The 14,406-nt window shown below is 41.3% G+C and overlaps 2 protein-coding genes and 1 pseudogene across 2 annotated transcripts; 1 reads left to right on the plus strand and 2 right to left on the minus strand.

Annotated features, from left to right (window-relative positions):
- Nucleotides 1-348: 348 nt before the first annotated feature.
- LOC113007584 (olfactory receptor 52E8-like) lies at nucleotides 349-1,119 on the plus strand (annotated as a pseudogene).
- Nucleotides 1,120-2,463: 1,344 nt separating this feature from the next.
- LOC113007312 (putative gustatory receptor clone PTE01) lies at nucleotides 2,464-3,399 on the minus strand. Its single transcript, XM_026143743.1, has one exon. The coding sequence runs from the start codon at nucleotides 3,397-3,399 to the stop codon at nucleotides 2,464-2,466; it is 936 nt and encodes a 311-aa protein (XP_025999528.1).
- A 9,372-nt stretch (nucleotides 3,400-12,771) lies between these two features.
- LOC113007585 (putative gustatory receptor clone PTE01) lies at nucleotides 12,772-13,737 on the minus strand. Its single transcript, XM_026144300.1, has one exon. It carries the CDS (start codon nucleotides 13,735-13,737, stop codon nucleotides 12,772-12,774), a length of 966 nt encoding a protein of 321 aa, XP_026000085.1.
- Between the last annotated feature and the right edge of the window lie 669 nt (nucleotides 13,738-14,406).

Consider the following 14,406-nt stretch of genomic DNA (forward strand, 5'->3'; position numbering starts at 1 on the left):
TCTCCAGTGACATGCGGCGAGTGCTACACTGTAGCAAGTTTTGCCCTCTTCCTATTGAAAAAACAAAAGTTGTATCCAAGATGTCCGACTTCTAAATAGCCACCATGGTCACCACCCATCTTGAGGAGTTTGCCCCCTCACATATACTAATGTGCCACAAACAGGACTTTAATATCACCAACCATTCCCATTTTATTACGGTGTATCCATATAAATGGCCCACCCTGTAGAAGGAGGAGTTTTCTCCAACATCCTGCCTTAAATTTTGCATCTCTCTAAAACAAGTGAACTTACAGTAAAGGTGCCAATATTATAGTTAATGATGTTTTTACATATCAAGATAACAAAATGAATACGTCTAGTATAGTTGTGTTTTCTCTGACTGGTTTCAGTACATCAGTGAACTACAGAGTCAAACTTTTCTCTCTCACATTATTGTGTTATTATTTCATTTTGATGGTAAACACTCTTATTTTAACTATAAGGTCAAACCCTACATGAACCCATGTATATATTTTTGTGTTCTTGGTGTATTAACTCTATGCAACTGCTGGGTTCCCCCCCAGATTTGCTTTTGACAATCATCTAATCTCATATGTGTGATGCCTTTTTCTAGATTTTGTTTTATATTTAAACACAAAAGCAGACTATTTTACTCCTAATGTCTTATGAAAGATATGTGACCATATGTAGACCACTGGAGTATCACTCTCTAATCTTTGTACAAAGGACTGCTGTGTTAGTCACTCTGTCCTGTCCTTCCTCTCTGCTTTGAGATTCTCATTATAAGCTTAGCATCACTTAAATTATTTGTATCCAACATAAACAAGCTTTACTGTGTGAACTTGTCAATTGTCAAACTTGCTTGTGGTTCAACAAAAGTGAATGCATTGCATGTTCATAGCAAGCAGGAAAAAGTTCACACAGACTTTTGTGTCACATTTATTTTGTCTTCTTAATATCTCGACTGCTTTGCTTTTTGATCTCATGTACTCGAGGTTTGGCTCAGCATCTCTACCACAGCATTTAAAGAACTTCATGGCCATTAAATTCCTCATCATCCCTCCTATTTTGAATCCAGTTTGTTATGGTTTGATCCTGACTAAAATTCAAAGATGAATGGTTTGTAATATTTCATATGCCAGCCTACACAAAAATATCAAAGTCTAATATTTGTAATTTCATTTGACCAATTTTGATGTTTAGCGTTTTACTCTGGTTTTAGAATAAATCTAACAAGTTACTGTCAAAGAAGGAAACTCGTAGTTTAAGTGGACAAGTTTGCTACATCTGTGTTGACCTTATGACCACGGTCTGCAGAAAGTATGCCACATGCTAAAGGACCCACCTCACCTTGCCCATCAGCTGTATGAATGCCAACACATGTTAAAGGTCCATTGAAGCAACCACTACATGATGTAGAAGAAAAGTGCTTTTATCCCAGATTCACACTGAACTCTCCTCTGAACTCAGACATTCTATACATTAATAACAAATCTAGTGCAAGACAACTTAGTGTTTCTTTTTCTGCACAATTTTCTTTCTTTTAAAAGTCTTTTTTATTAGACAAAGGTTTCAGTGCAAGATATATTACAAAGTACTTCTTACACAATTTTCTTATATAAGTGCTTTATTTTTGAAAGAACTAATTTGACAGTTTTTTTTACTGTTTACGCAAGTGTATGTTTTGATGAATAAGTGTGCTAACTAAGTTTTATTTCTAGGTAGTTTATCGAATTTCATTGTACATTTCTAAATTGTTCCGGTTCAGTTGTTAGTTCAGAATGGACAAATGAAATATTAAACAACAGCAAAAAAATAAATAAAAAAGAATAAAATTAAATAAAATTATTTCTTATAACCCTGAATCAGGTAAGAGGTGGTATGTGATGTAAATTGTAAATGTAGTTTCCTGGCCTCTCTCCTCCTCACCAGTGTAGTGATTAAATATGTATCAAAGAGCCTAACTGCCATTTTTCTGATGGTGTTGATGACTGTGGGAAAATCTTCTTTGAGGGGAAAGTCATTGTATCTTAGGTCAGTCTGATTAAATTAACTAATGTCTCAAAGATAAAAATTTTAGATTTTAACTGACTGAAATGGCTATGACATGAGCCCAAGAATCTTGCTTTGCCACGAGATTGTGCATGCCACCAATTGCGAATCAGTTGACAGGTTAGGTCAACTGTGGTTTCCAGCTTGAAAATAATGTAGATATAACTTTGTATATTTAATAAAAAGCTGAGACTCTGGAGCCCTGGAGTTTAGAGGAAATTAGATGTTGCAAAGTAGCTTTAGCAAAATAAAGAAAATAATTTGAATATCATAGGTCTTTTGTAAATTCAAATACATTAAGAAAATAAAACCAGCTTATCTCCAAATTATAGGAAGATTGCTGAATGTTACTTTCCTACACGGCAGAGATGCTGTCGATAGAGAGATAGTCTCTTACTGAACAAAGATTTATTTTCTCTTAAACAGAAGCATCTTACAGGCTTGCCTTATCTTTGGCAAATTAAATCCATACATAAATGGGGTGAGCATTGGTTGACAAATGAGGAGATACATAGGCAAAATTATACGGACTTCATCTGGTATCTGAGGAGCTAGAAGGCTGAAATCAATAGAGTGAAAAATGCACCCGACAAATAGGTTTGACACAGAGACGATCTGAGGGGTGCAAGTAGTCACGGCTTTCTGCTTGTTTTCTGTGGATGTTTTACGGCAAACTCGTAAAATCTTCAGGTAAGAAATTGAAATAAGATTGAATGGCATGAAAATACTCAATAACGTAAAGAATATCATAGATATAGAGCTTTGGATTGGAACTGAACATGAAAGTCTAATTATTAATTGGTGGTCACAATATACATTATCAATAATATTTCCACAAAACCTTAAACCAAAGATGAATGAAAATGAGAGTAGAAAACTAACAAATGAAAAAATCCACACAAGCAGAATCAACATACCCACTCTTTCTGTGTTCATAATAACATTATAGCTAAATGGATGGCAGATTGCAATATATCTGTCATATGCCATAGCTGTTAAACTGCAAAACTCAGCAGAAGCACTTATGTACATACAACACATCTGCAGAAAACACCACGGCAGGGTCACTTCATGGCTATCTGAGAACATCTGTGAGAGCAAAAGAGGATAAAGTGCTGTGCTGGCGTTTATTTCGTTCACACATAAGTTGCTGAGCAGAATATACATTGGCTCATGCAGTCTTCTGTCCACATGTATAACCACAATAAGGACTGTGTTGGCCACACATATAGAGACATACCAAAACAATATTATGATAAAATATGGGTATTTGAAAGCTCCAACATTTCCATAAGCAGCCAGCACAAATGATACACTCTCACTTGAGTTTCCTATTTTCTGCATAATGTCACACAATGAACAAGACAAACTAATAATAATCAAACATCAGGAATCACAAAACAAAAAGCAAACAGGTTTATACTTTTACAAGATTCAATTCCAGAGATTCTTCACATGCTAAGAATACATAACAATAAGTTCAGCTTCATCTCCCAACTAAACAAGACAACCTCTTTTGCTAGTATTTATGGCTGCAGCACTGAGGAGGAGAATGAGGTGGGCGCGGCTAAATTTGAGGTCCAGACAGAGTTAGAGACAATGGCATTCTTCCTCTTTGGCAGAGTTTTTTGTTTGTTTTAACTACCATAAATTCCACAGGTTTTCAGAATTGTAGAGGATAATAACCTTTTTATTCTTCTCAAGGGAAATTCAAATGTTTCTTAAGTGGTCCAAAATTGGATTTGAATTTCCACATTCTCAACTTTTCATATAAAAAAAATCAACTACACTTTCCAAGTCGAAACAACATTCTGATATCGTTCATGTTGATCCTAGTGGTATGGATAATTCCTGCCATACAGCTTGATGTCATCCATGTAGAGGAGGTGGTTGACACTTGCTCCATTCCGTCGTCGGTCTTGTTAATTATCTTTTATCATCTTGTTCTCCAGAGTGTAGAACATCCAGCTGCAAATTTGGTGAAACTATTACAAAATCGATCATCAACCTATGGCCTAATGTGTCCTGGTGCCATGCTCATCTATGAATACCCTTATTTTTAAGCATTATGTTTGTTATAAACAAGCTGTAGTTTGCAAATATCACATCGTTTTCAGAGAAAATTGCAAAGTCAATACAGTAAGAGTGTCATGGTCCACGGCCTGGTGCCTGAGGAGCGGATGGGATGCCCACGCCTACGGGTGTGGCTGTTGTCTCCACACCTGCATCCCATTCCAGGCAATCATCAGGAGGACCATTTAACCCCGCACGGCCGGCTGCTTCACGCCAGTCCGTTAATCACCAGTCAACTTGGCCCTCACATGAAGGTGGATGTGGAATCTCAGGTTTCTTTTGAACTATGTTAATCCTTCTACCGTGTGCCAAGGTTATTGTTCGGCGTGTTTGAGCCTACACCTGCCCGTCCTCCTGCTCGCCTGGAGTTCAGATTAGCCACCGGTCATCATCTCCTCCGCCTTCCTGGAGCCCTCTCCCGCGGACCCTCACCCCTCCGGTTCCCACGGCCCAGCCCTGATTGTAAGATAAATAGCTCTACCCCGTTGTATGCTGTTATCTCCCTGCTCCCCAGTAACTCTCTTCCCTTCTCTTTTGCATCCTCCCACGGTCCCAATCACGGCGTTCCCGAGTTGTTATCTCTCGGTCCCTTGGTTCTAATATTAACACTGGATGTTTTCCTTTGATCATTCCGGGTCACCGTTAGTTTGAGAAATAAAGTTATTCAGCATGCATCCCGGCATATTGTGTTTGCTTCTGGGTCCAGCTTGCATGCTAGAACTACAGTGGGGCAAAAAAGTATTTAGTCAGCCACCGATTGTGCAAGTTCCCCCACTTAAAATGATGACAGAGGTCAGTAATTTGCACCAGAGGTACACTTCAACTGTGAGAGACAGAATGTGAAAAGAAAAAATCCATGAATTCACATGGTAGGATTTGTAAAGAATTTATTCGTAAATTAGGGTGGAAAATAAGTATTTGGTCACCTCAAACATGGAAAATCTCTGGCTCTCACAGACCTGCAACGTCTTCTGTAAGACGCTTTTCTGTCTCCCACTCGTTACCTGTATGAATGGCACCTGTTTGAACTCATCATCTGTATAAAAGACACCTGTCCACAGCCTCAAACAGTCAGACTCCAAACTCCGCCATGGCCAAGACCAAAGAGCTTTCGAAGGACACCAGGAAAAGTATTGTAGACCTGCACCAGACTGGGAAGAGTGAATCTACAATAGGCAAGCAGCTTGGTGTGAAAAAACCAACTGTGGGAGCAATCATCAGAAAATGGAAGACATACAAGACCACTGATAATCTCCCACGATCTGGGGCTCCACGCAAGATCTCATCCCGTGGGGTCAAAATGATCATGAGAACGGTGAGCAAAGATCCCAGAACCACACGGGGGGACCTGGTGACCTGCAGAGACCTGGCACCAAAGTAACAAAGGTCACCATCAGTAACACACTACAACGGCAGGGAATCAAATCCCGCAGTGCCAGACGTGTTCCGCTGCTGAAGCCAGTGCATGTCCAGGCCCGTCTGAAGTTTGCCAGAGAGCACATGGATGATACAGCAGAGGATTGGGAGAATGTCATGTGGTCAGATGAAACCAAAGTAGAACTTTTTGATATAAACTCAACTCGTCGTGTTTGGAGGACGAAGAATACTGAGTTGCATCCCACGAACACCATACCTACTGTGAAGCATGGGGGTGGAAACATCATGCTATGGGGCTGTTTTTCTGCCAAGGGGACAGGACGACTGATCCGTGTTAAGGACAGAATGAATGGGGCCATGTATCGTGAGATTTTGAGCCAAAACCTCCTTCCATCAGTGAGAACTTTGAAGATGAAACAAGGCTGGGTCTTCCAACATGACAATGATCCAAAACACACCGGGCAACAAAGGAGTGGCTCCGTAAGAAGCATTTGAAAGTCCTGGAGTGGCCTAGCCAGTCTCCAGACCTCAACCCCATAGAAAATCTGTGGCGGGAGTTGAAAGTCCGTGTTGCTCGGCGACAGCCCCAAAACATCACTGCTCTCGAGAAGATCTGCATGGAGGAATGGGCCAAAATACCAGCTACTGTGTGTGCAAACCTGGTAAAGACCTATAGTAAACGTTTGACCTCTGTTATTGCCAACAAAGGTTATGTTACAAAGTATTGAGTTGTATTTTTGTTATTGACCAAATACTTATTTGCCACCCTGATTTACGAATAAATTCTTTACAAATCCTACCATGTGGATTCATGGATTTTTTTTTTCACATTCTGTCTCTCACAGTTGAAGTGTACCTCTGGTGCAAATTACTGACCTCTGTCATCATTTTAGGTGGGGGAACTTGCACAATCGGTGGCTGACTAAATACTTTTTTGCCCCACTGTATGGTTTTTGACAGTACAGACTGGCCAGGATGGACCCAGCAGATCCAATACGCTCCACTATTAACAAGCAGGGCGCTATACTTGGTCGGCATGATCAGCTGCTCCAGTCACTCCAGGACCAATACACACTCAGGAAGAACTGCGTGCCAAACAACCCGAACCTACGTACCGCGGCATATCTTCTCCGCTGCTGGAACCCTTCCACGGGGAGCTGGACCTGTGTGGGGGGTTCTTTTGCAATGCTCCCTATTTTTTTAGCTGTGCGGCGAATGCCTTCCCCACAGATGCTGCTAAGATTTCCCATTTTGTTGGGCTGCTGCGGGGACAGGCATTACCATGGGCTGAGGCTTATTTAACTTCTCATCCAATTCATCTTTGCCATTACAATGACTTTCTGGAGGAGTTCAAGGCGACCTTCTCTCCTCTGATCTCTGAGGATGATGCGGCACAGAAATTATTGGCATTCGGTCAGGGGCAGGGCAGTGTAGCTGAGTATATAGTAGAGGTTCGGACCATGGAGGTTGCCGTGGGTTGGCCCGATTTGGCCCTCTGCAGAATTTTTTTACTCTTGCTGAACGATCAGATGAGAGACCAGCTTGCATTCCACGAGGAAACAAAAACCTTTGAGGAGCTGGCATCCCTCGCCCGCAGGATTGATAGACGCCTGCGGGAGAGGGATGCCGAGCGGCGGCTCAAGCCATCGAGGCCCGTATTATGGCCGGAGTTTCACGTTTCATCGGCTCAACCCGCGGCTGCAAGCACTCGTTCTCCATCGCCTCCCCTGCCAGAACATATACAAATCGGTCGCTCCTGGCTCTCACCGGAAGAAAGGGAATGCCGTTTTCGGGCTGGGGACTGCTTATACTGTGGGAAGCCTGGTCACCGCATTGCTGCTTGCCCGGCCCACCCGTGCTGCCCACCCGTATCCCTGGTGACAAACAACAAGACTTTTACATGCTGCGTGCTGGTGGACTCTGTAGCTGAACAGAATCTAATGGATGAGAAACTGTCAGGAGAGTAAGAGTTATCGCTTACACCGCTTGAACCACCCATCACCGCATCTACTTTGAATAATCAAGTGTTTGCTTTCATTACTCATCAAACCGCGCCAGTAAAGTGTCATGGTCCCCATGTCTACCCAGCCGGCTCCACAAGGCCACATGTGTTTTTGTGTACATTCTCCTCTCTCCTCCCGACCAGGGCGGGGCTCACTGCAGGCTCCCGCCCTTGGCACACACACACCTGCATCTCATCAGACTCTAATTATGGGTTGGACTCATAAGACCGGGACGCAGACAGCCTCATCGCTGGATGATTGTGCTAGACACATCAGTGATCCTCAGCCTTGTATCTTTAAGCTCTGTGAACTAGCTGTGATCTCTGTGTAACCCCACTTTCTCCTGTGCACAGTTTCCACGGACCCCGTGATTTGAACATCCCAGCGCGTGCTCCCGACGCAGGGAAATCCAATTCTGCTGAGGAGACCTACCTTGGCACTTGTGCAGGTGAAACCAAAGGGAAGATATGTTTCACCATATTTTCTAGCCTTGGCTTAGAATGAAGTTGGTTTGGAAACATATTCAGCTATGCTTCATCTCCTGCTTTGCGTTTCTGTGGCCGCCCCGTGCTAGCAGTGTCCAAGCGTTTTTTTGGGGTGGGGTTTTTCCCCCCTTTTCATACCGCGCCCCCCCCAGCAATGGGGCGGGCCCCACACTTTGGAAAGGTCTGCTCTAGAGTATCATGATTTACAGCAAGTGTTTAATAAAGATAAGGCTTGCTCACCGACCATACGATTGCGCCCTTGACTTACTTCCAGGAGCCCCACTGCCCTCTAGTAGACTGTATAACCTGTCCCATCCCGAGAGAATCCATGGCAAACTACATCCAGGAATGGCTGGCAGCAGGAATAGTCAGACCGTCTTCCTCCCCCATTGCTGCGGGCTTCTTCTGTGTGGGGGAAAAAGGACGGGTTGCTGTGGCCGTGTATCGATTATCGATATTTTATTTTAGTGTATTTGATTGTTTCTATTGTTCCTTAACATTGCTTTATTGTTGGCTGAATGTGTAAAGCGCTTTGGTCAACTATATTTATTTTAAATATATGTAGCTCCCCACCCGTGATACTGAGTCTAAATCCACTTACCTCAGTTTGGACCCCCTAGGTGGGGTGTTAGGTTCGTTACAGCCTAGATACCAACAAATGGTTCTGGTATAGACAGGAATCAGGGAAACTATCAGTAAACCTTTGCCTGCAAGTTAGACTTAACCAGTAGTAAAAGAATCAACCCCAGACAACTCTTTAACACAAACCAACAGTTTACTGAATGTAAGGGCAGTAAAAGTAATGTACAACACACCCTTTTCTTAACTCAACTCAAATGATATCCAGCTCCATAAACAAATGAAACATGCTGTGTAAATGAAATATTTCCCTTTAAAATTATTGTCAAAGGAGCTTGCAAAGAAAGGCGTCTGGACTTCTTTAAGTTACTTGAAGACGTTTCACCTCTCATCCGAGAAGCTTCTTCAGTTCTAAGGTCAAATGGTGGAGAGTCCCAGATATAAACCTAGTGGGAGTAACCCCCCACAGAGGGACAAAAGGACCCCCTGATGATCCTCTAATCGCCTGAGACAAGGTGTGAAACTGGGTGTGGGCCCCAATCAGCCAGAGTTTCGGGTGAGTTCATTGTGAAACCTGGCCCCACCTTATCATGCGAATTCCTGAGATCAGATGGCCCAGGATGTGAGTGGGCGTTAAGGCGTCTGGGAAGGGATCTCAAAACTGGATTATAGATGGCAGAGAGTTGGTGTCGTAAACCCCTGCCTCTGTTCAAAGATGGTCGCTCACAGTGGACATAGTGGACATTCTTTCACTCCTCTTTCAAACCATCTGTCCTCTCTGTCCAAATTGTGAACATTGGTATCCTCGAAAGAGTGTCCTTTATCCTCAAGATGCAGATGGACTGCTGAGTCTTGTCCTGTGGAGGTGGCTCTTCTATGTTGTGCCATGCGCTTGTGAAGTGGCTGTTTGCTCTCTCCAATGTAGAGGTCTGGGCATTCCTCGCTGCACTGTACAGCATGGGGCCCACACCCAGTTTCACACCTTGTCTCAGGCGATTAGAGGATAATCAGGGGGTACTTTTGTCCCTCTGTGGGGGGTTACTCCCACTAGGTTTATATCTGGGACTCTCCACCATTTGACCTTAGAACTGAAGAAGCTACTCGGATGAGAGGTGAAACGTCTTCAAGTAACTTAAAGAAGTCCAGACGCCTTTCTTTGCAAGCTCCTTTGACTACGATGACCTGGATGACTGAGAACCTTCACAGACATACCTTTGAAATTATGTTAAACAACACAAATTATGTTATCACCTCTTGGTAAGTGACTCACCAATATACACTCAAAAATATGCTACATAAATCCACTAAATACACAATGTTCACACATGGGCCCCACACACACTCACATTCACACTTGTTGCAGGCCTGTTTGCTGCTCACGGCGAACGATGGGAGAAAAATCCTCTTCTCCCCAATAAGAGCACGAAAGTCCAACTTACAGTTCAGTTGCTCGGTAGGTTTCTGTTCACCAGTCCCAAACTAAATCCACTCTCCGCTCTCCCTGCGGACCGGTTGCTGTCTCTGCTACAGCGCGTTAGCCAGTCACTGTCCAACTCTCCGACAGTCCATAGCGGCTGCCTCCGTGGCGCAGCCAAGCAGTCCGGGCTAGCCTTTAGCCTCGGCAGTCGTAGCTGGAAACACAGTTTTACACGGTGGTGCGACCGTTGAAACAAAAAGTCACTTCACCCACACTCTGTTGCGAAGCTCTCACACAGTTAGCTTTCTAGTCATACACTCTTTTGTGCTAGGTAACCTCAGTAAAACTAGCTGAGTCTCTCACTTTGGTTCAGCTAACCTCGTGCATCTCTCCATGCCGTTCTCCTCTCTTCCTCCATTACAACAGATACACAGGTCCCGTTTTTTGCCACCTTCACGGGCCTCCAGAAAATTAACCCTTTAAGACCTACCATAGAACCAAGTCCGCCAGAGCTTATATTATATTTTTACATGCTGTGGAGCCATTTTTGGGAGCATTTCAAGTTGCTATACATCAATACAACCATTATAGCCCAGATTTTAATAATATGTATTCATTAAGTGCATAGTAATTACATAAATTGCAAAAAAGTGCAATAAACTACAAAAAAATTGAAAATCGTTTTTGATTTTTTAACATATGTTTGTAGTTAGAGAAATTTAAGAGGCTTATCCCTCAAAACTGTAAAAACAAAAAAGTTGCACAAAATAGTTTCCCACCACAGGAAATTTATTTTGAGTGTCTTCATAGTTTTATTTTTGAAATACACCAATTTTTATACACTGCAGGAAAAACGAAAATAAATATTATACTGCAAATTTGCAAAAAAGCAGCATATGCATCAAAATAAACTATTTCCAGCAGTGCAATATGAGTCCTAAGCATCCCAGAAACGACACAGAAAGTCATAAAGTCACAGATAACTTTTAAAAAGAGCAGTATAGGCCCGAGGCCCTGATCGCAAAAAAGACTACATTTCCGCGAAAATGACGTCACTTCCGGTTTCGGCCAGGTAATGGCGGAAATGCAAAAGTTCGCGCTGACGTCTATTCCAACGTAGGAAGTGTTTTGAACAGCTGATCGGACCGGCAAAGCGTGTTTCTGGAATATTATGTTTTTGTTCCTGCAAGCGCTTTTTATGCAGTTTTTGCAAAGCTTTATGTGGAAGGAAACCATGACCTAGGACAAGCTGATGGCACAATATGTAAGTACAACTCCTCCGGTTTCATATGCAAAAAAAAATTTTGCGCTAGCTTACGTGGTTGCAGTGCTACCGGGATTTAAAAATAGTTACGCATAACAGAGCGTTCCCGCTCCGATCGGCTCTAAAGGGTTAAAACTCTGAACAATACTTTAACTCTCTTCAGAGTTACATACCATAAAATAATACTTTATGATTAACATAACAGTTTCATTGCGCTAATTACCTATATTTACCTTGTGACATATTACAAGGCAAATTACATTCAGGGTACAGTTACATCACATAATATTAACTGTGAACACCTTATGTTACTGTGGCGTTTACGCCCATGGGAATTACGAGTATCTACTCCCAAATCCCCATCCGAGCTACACCTACAATATACATTAAGTTGAAGAAGAAGAAGTTGGAGGGCAAAACAGTACAGGGTCCCTCTGCCCTCCGGCCATCCTTTGAATTTTATTATATTTTAGTTTAGCCAAATTGCCAGACAATTCCTGTGCTTTCAGACGCACTAACTGTTGTTTAATTCGGTGTGAAATTTTATAGGATTTCATCAGAAAAAGAAAATCCAGAGAGCAGGAGATTGTTATGTTTGTGCCAATTGCCCTCCGCAGGTAGGTCCAATCACAGTAGGTCAACCTGCTCCGCGAAAGAGCTATGTTTAACTGACCCAGTGTAATGATTGATGTATATGTAGCCACCACCATAAATCAGATAGTCAAGTAAATGCCTCAGTCATTAATAGTCAAATTCAGCAATAGTCAAATCAGTTATAAAGGCTTTTTATTTACCATCTGGTAAGGGAGATTAAAATATTGTAATTCTTTTCTTTCTGATTTAACCTTTTCTCTCGTTACATTTCTGTCATTTAAGATTTAAAGAACCATTTTGTCCTTGTGCCTTACTTCTCCCTTCATAAAGTCCTCTCCGACTTCCTGACACCCAGACCCACACATGTACAGTCATCATCATTTATATACACATACTATTGCTTACCCAAATGTGTCAAATATATATGACCTTTAACTGCCTTATTTAAATGATCTAGTCACCTTGATCATCACCTTTCACCTGTCTGATCATAATTAGTTATGATCACTTAAAGTTTTGCTGTAGCAGAGAAGCACCTAAAAACATACAACAACAATTCTAGGGACAGTGATGTTGTTCCCTGTCTGAGGGCAACACCCTGCAATAGATGATTAAGCTGCCATGAACCTGAAGGTTTATTCAAACTGCATTTTTATTTTAAAACGATCATTGTCATCATACTCAAATATTTAATTTTTTTTTTCCTGAGCTATTACCATTAACCTTTCACTTAGAGCTCAGGAGACAAAAGAAAATATGAGGTTCCAGAGTAGCTTTTGCAAAACAAATTAAAATATATACATTTTTTATAAAAAAGGATTAATGAGCATTTTATAAACATAAATACATGACATGACACTTTCTTTATGTCTACAAAACAGAAGAAGATTGCTGACTTTTATTCTGCAACAGAGCACAGATGCTCTAAAGCACTCTCTTGCTGAACAAAGATATTGATTTTCTCTTAAACAGAAGCATTGTACGTGATTGCCTTATCTTTGGCAAATTAAATCCATACATAAATGGGGTGAGCATTGGCTGGCAAATGAGGAGATATATAGATAAAATGATATTGACTTCACCTGGCACATGAGCAGCTAAAAGGCTGAAATCAGTAGAGTGAAAAATACACCCGACAAACAGGTTTGACACAGAGACGATCTGAGGGGTGCAAGTAGTCACGGCTTTCTGCTTGTTTTCTGTGGATGTTTTTCGACAAACTGCCAAAATCTTCATGTAAGAAACTGAAATGAGACTGAATGGTATGAAAATACTCAATAACACAAAGAATATGTCAGATATAAAGCTGTGGACTGAAACTGAACATGAAAGTCGAATTATTAATTTGTGGTCACAATACACATTGTTTACAATATTTCCACAAAACATCAACCTGAAGATGAATGAAAATGAGAATATAAAACTAAGAAATGAATACATCCACACAACCAGAATTAACATAAACACTCTCTCTGTGTTCATAATAACATTATAACGTAATGGATGACAGATTGAGATATATCTGTCATAGGCCATGGCTGCTAAACTGCAAAACTCAGCAGAAGCAGTTGTGTACATACAACACATCTGGAGAAAACACCACGGCAAGGTCACTTCATGACTGTCTGAAAACATCTGTGAGAGCAAAAGAGGATACAGTGATGTGCTGGCATTTATTTCGTTCACACATAAGTTGCTGAGCAGAATATACATTGGCTCATGCAGTCTTCTGTCCACATGTATAACCACAATAAGGACTGCGTTGGCCACACATATAGAGACATACCAAAACAATATTATGATAAAATATGGGTATTTGAAAGCTCCAACATTTCCATAAGCAGCCAGCACAAATGATACACTCTCACTTGAGTTTCCTATTTTCTGCATAATGTCACACAATGAACAAGACAAACTAATAATAATCAAACATCAGGAATCACAAAACAAAAAGCAAACAGGTTTATACTTTTACAAGATTCAATTCCAGAGATTCTTCACATGCTAAGAATACATAACAATAAGTTCAGCTTCTTCTCCCAACTAAACAAGACAACCTCTTTTGCTAGTATTTATGGCTGCAGCACTGAGGAGGAGAATGAGGTGGGCGCGGCTAAATTTGAGGTCCAGACAGAGTTAGAGACAATGGCATTCTTCCTCTTTGGCAGAGTTTTTTGTTTGTTTTAACTACCATAAATTCCACAGGTTTTCAGAATTGTAGAGGATAATAACCTTTTTATTCTTCTCAAGGGAAATTCAAATGTTTCTTAAGTGGTCCAAAATTGGATTTGAATTTTCCACATTCTCAACTTTTCATATAAAAAAAATCAACTACACTTTCCAAGTCGAAACAACATTCTGATATCGTTCATGTTGATCCTAGTGGTATGGATAATTCCTGCCATACAGCTTGATGTCATCCATGTAGAGGAGGTGGTTGACACTCATCGGTCTTGTTAATTATCTTGTATCATGTTGTTCTCCAGAGTGTAGAACATCCAGCTGCAAATTTGGTGAAACTATTACAAAATCGATCATCAACCTATGGCCTAATGTGTC

The sequence above is a fragment of the Astatotilapia calliptera genome, chromosome 16, assembly GCF_900246225.1.
Source record: "Astatotilapia calliptera chromosome 16, fAstCal1.2, whole genome shotgun sequence".
In the NCBI taxonomy this organism is placed as follows: domain Eukaryota; kingdom Metazoa; phylum Chordata; class Actinopteri; order Cichliformes; family Cichlidae; genus Astatotilapia; species Astatotilapia calliptera.